Below are 3,100 nucleotides of genomic sequence, written 5' to 3' on the forward strand. Positions count from 1 at the left end.
TAGACAAAATTAGCCAGGCATGGTGGGGTGTGCCTCTGGTCCCAGTTACTTGGGATGCTGAGGTAGGAGGATCACTTGAGCCTGGGGGATTGAGGCTACAGTGACCTGAAATCATGCCACTGCACTCTGGCCTGGAGGATAGAGCAAGACCCTGTCTCAAAAACAAACAAACAAAGAAATAAATAAAGCACCAACTTGGTCTCTGGCACTGTCCACTTTCCCAATACCTAAGGCTGGATGTACAACTGGCTGCAGGGTAAGCTCAGATCAAAAAGCCTCAAAAAAGTTTCAAAGCCAACTCAGAAACTCCATGTGCACCCCATCCTCCCCTGTCCCCACGTTCTCTTGGTGAAAGCATCCCTGCTTGTGCGGGCACACGAAAGAAAACTTGGGTGTCATTTTGAACTGCTCCATCTTTTTGACTTCCACATAAATAATCAGTCACTAAATCCTGCTAATTCTAGCTAAACCTGCTTTTCACCTTCATCTCCTCTATGACTGATGTTTGCTAAACCTAATTATGGGAAAGGATTAACGCATTTAGGGTTGAGAAGGGAACTGGGTTTCAGACAGACATTGAGTAATACCCTTCGATACCCAGTCTGGCCAAACCTCTCCTCATGGTGTAATTCTCAAATGCAACCATACCTCATCTCTGCAAATTGAAGACTACAATATTCACATTATCATCAAAGCTGGCTGCATGATCAGGCTGTGGCTATCTTTTCTACAATCTCCCAGCAATGCCAGACTCATTCAAACATTGGGAGAGGCTTGCAAGGTTAAAACACGTTAGCTTTGGAGAGCGATGGCTCACGTGCTTGATTCAGCTGCTCTGAGGAAAATGGCATTTTTATTGTTATGTTAATAAAATTAACACAATCTGGCTGGGGATTTTCAATTAACCCCAAAACTCTAACCAACAGCCCAGCAAAAGCTATGCCATGGCAGGCCTTGCTACTCACCACGAGGCTGACTTTGTCTCTGTGGAGGTAGAGGTGGCCATCTACTGTGCAGTCATCCTCATTCTCTTCATTTAGGTTTTCTTTTCCGGTATCACTTCTTTTTCCCTAGCTGTGACCGTTCCTCTATCCCCCAATCCAGTGAATCTGGACGTGGTAGGTTTCAGTGTTTTCAGTCACAACTGCCACTTGGTTAGTTTTCACTCAGCATGGAAAGTTCCACTTCCCTTCCTTGCAGGTTCTTCAGTTTCATGTATATTTCCATGCCTCTTACAACTCAGGGAGAAACTATAACAGAGAATCCTAGCAGAAAAGTCAAATCCATTCCTCTGGTTTCCTGAGTATCACTGTGGCTGTCTGCAGAACCACCTCTTCAAGCTCCTCTCCAGGAAAGCCAAAAGTGGGAGACGCATGCTAGAGCTGGTGTTCCAAAGAAATTTCTAGCTTGTCTAGTTCAAACCCATCCTGAAGACTCTTATTAAAAGTTTTGAAGTTTCCAGTTCAAACATCAGTGCCTTGACTCTGAAATAAACACAAGGAATAGATATTTCAGAAACTCGTGAGAGAGCATGTGACCCAGCAGGATTAAACGAATGGTATATTTCAAAAGAGCTTTCTGTGAGGGTGACAATCATGCTTCAAAATCAAAGAGGGAGGCTTGCAGAGACTTCAGAGTAAGGGCTTTAGTTTCTCGAACAGTTAAGGGAAACACACCACAAGCTTTGCGGAAAATAAAATCAAATGATAGGGTGAAAATGCTCTAGGTGTGGACAGCTATACAAATAAACCAGTTGCTGTGGTAATAATGGAACCCAAATTAAGGAACTGTCATCTTGACAGTCCAAAAGTAACCTGAACATGCAGAATTCCAGAGCGGGGCAAGTTTCTAAAAAATGAAGAGAACTTTATCAAATGGCTTTCAAACTTCCACAAGAGAAAGACAGCTCAGTGTATCACGGAATTTCAGAGTCGGAAGGAACCCTGGCATCGTTTACTCTACTCTCCTGCACTCTTTTCCAAAAATTACCTTGGCTGTCTCTGCTTTATACCCTCCAGAGATACGTGGTTCACTACGTTACATTTCTCTTTCCAACAAACTAAAATCTGCGTTCCAGATTTTACATCTGCCTCCCACTCGCTAGTCTGGATAACGCTCTGCAGGAAAACACAAAACAAGGTCTAATTCTTCCATGTGACAACCTCTTGGTCACTTCAAAACTATTGTCTAATTCTTACTGTCACTTTCTCCAAGCTTAATGCTTTAGCAACATGGTCTCAAATGCTTGCTCACCATTCTGCAATCTGTGGGTACACAATACAGTTTGTTAAAAGTCTCTAGAGACGACCCCCATTGAATATTTGACGGCCTGTAAAATCTCTGTCTCTTCTCAGCTCTAGATATTTTGGATTGGGCCTCCACAGGACCACACTCATTGTATTCTATGGAGCATATTTGGGTGCCTGGGGAGGGGGTATCTCTGTTCCTGGAACCAAGGACAGCAGCCTAAAACTCCCCATCCCTTGTTCCCAGAGGACTGGGCCCTACACTACCGAGGTCCTCTCTTATCTCTGAAAGGTCCAGAAGAGACCAATAATGGCCCTGGCGTAGGGACAGACGTCGGAACGTGAGCAGAAAAGGATCTGGTAGCCTGGGAAGTAACAGTAACAACCCGGGGCAGGGGCTGGTGATAGTGCTGTGGGAAGGGGCCTCAGTGGGGCAGCAGGGCTGGAAAACGGACGCTAATGGCTGGAAAAGGGCCAGGAAGCTGCTGGGCACAGCCCCCGGGGCGCAGGCAGCGACTGGTAACAGCACTAGGGCTGTGCGGTGTCTGGCCCCAGCTCTAGGGGACTGGGAAATGGTGGGCGAAGGCCTAAGGATCAGGCGGGGTCGGGTCACGCTCTAAGCTGGGGGCCCGCCCCTCAGTATCCCCGCGCTCCGAGCGCCGCCCACCCACCGGAGTAGCCAGGCATCCCAGTGTTCGGGGTTCGGAACTCTGGACCAGAAATGTGGGCAGCAGCTGGGTACCTGCGACTTCGGCCCCGTACCTGCGCGCGCGGCAGAGAGGCCTTAGGTCACGCGCCGCCCCGCCTACCTCCCGCTCCAGCTCCTGGCAAGCCGGCGCGCGGCGATGACGTGC

General features: G+C 47.9%; 1 protein-coding gene across 10 annotated transcripts in view; it reads right to left on the minus strand.

Annotated features, from left to right (window-relative positions):
• HPS4 (HPS4 biogenesis of lysosomal organelles complex 3 subunit 2) overlaps positions 1 to 3,098 on the minus strand; it is a 31,804-nt gene extending 28,706 nt beyond the window's left edge. For 2 of the 10 annotated variants that reach the window (XM_019018352.3, XM_031005495.3), the window contains exons 1-2: positions 3,009 to 3,096; positions 966 to 1,484 (exon numbers count right to left, since the gene is read on the minus strand). In XM_019018352.3, the coding sequence (XP_018873897.1) occupies positions 966 to 1,006 (41 nt within the window). In that variant the 5' untranslated portion in view covers positions 1,007 to 1,484; positions 3,009 to 3,096. Of the gene's footprint in view, positions 1 to 965; positions 1,485 to 2,917 lie in introns of all 10 variants that reach the window. The other 8 variants (XM_063704935.1, XM_063704932.1, XM_019018353.3 and 5 more) reach the window with 7 other exon arrangements.
• Positions 3,099 to 3,100: the final 2 nt, after the last annotated feature.

Source organism: Gorilla gorilla, chromosome 23, assembly GCF_029281585.2.
Source record: "Gorilla gorilla gorilla isolate KB3781 chromosome 23, NHGRI_mGorGor1-v2.1_pri, whole genome shotgun sequence".
NCBI classification, from domain to species: Eukaryota; Metazoa; Chordata; class Mammalia; order Primates; family Hominidae; genus Gorilla; species Gorilla gorilla.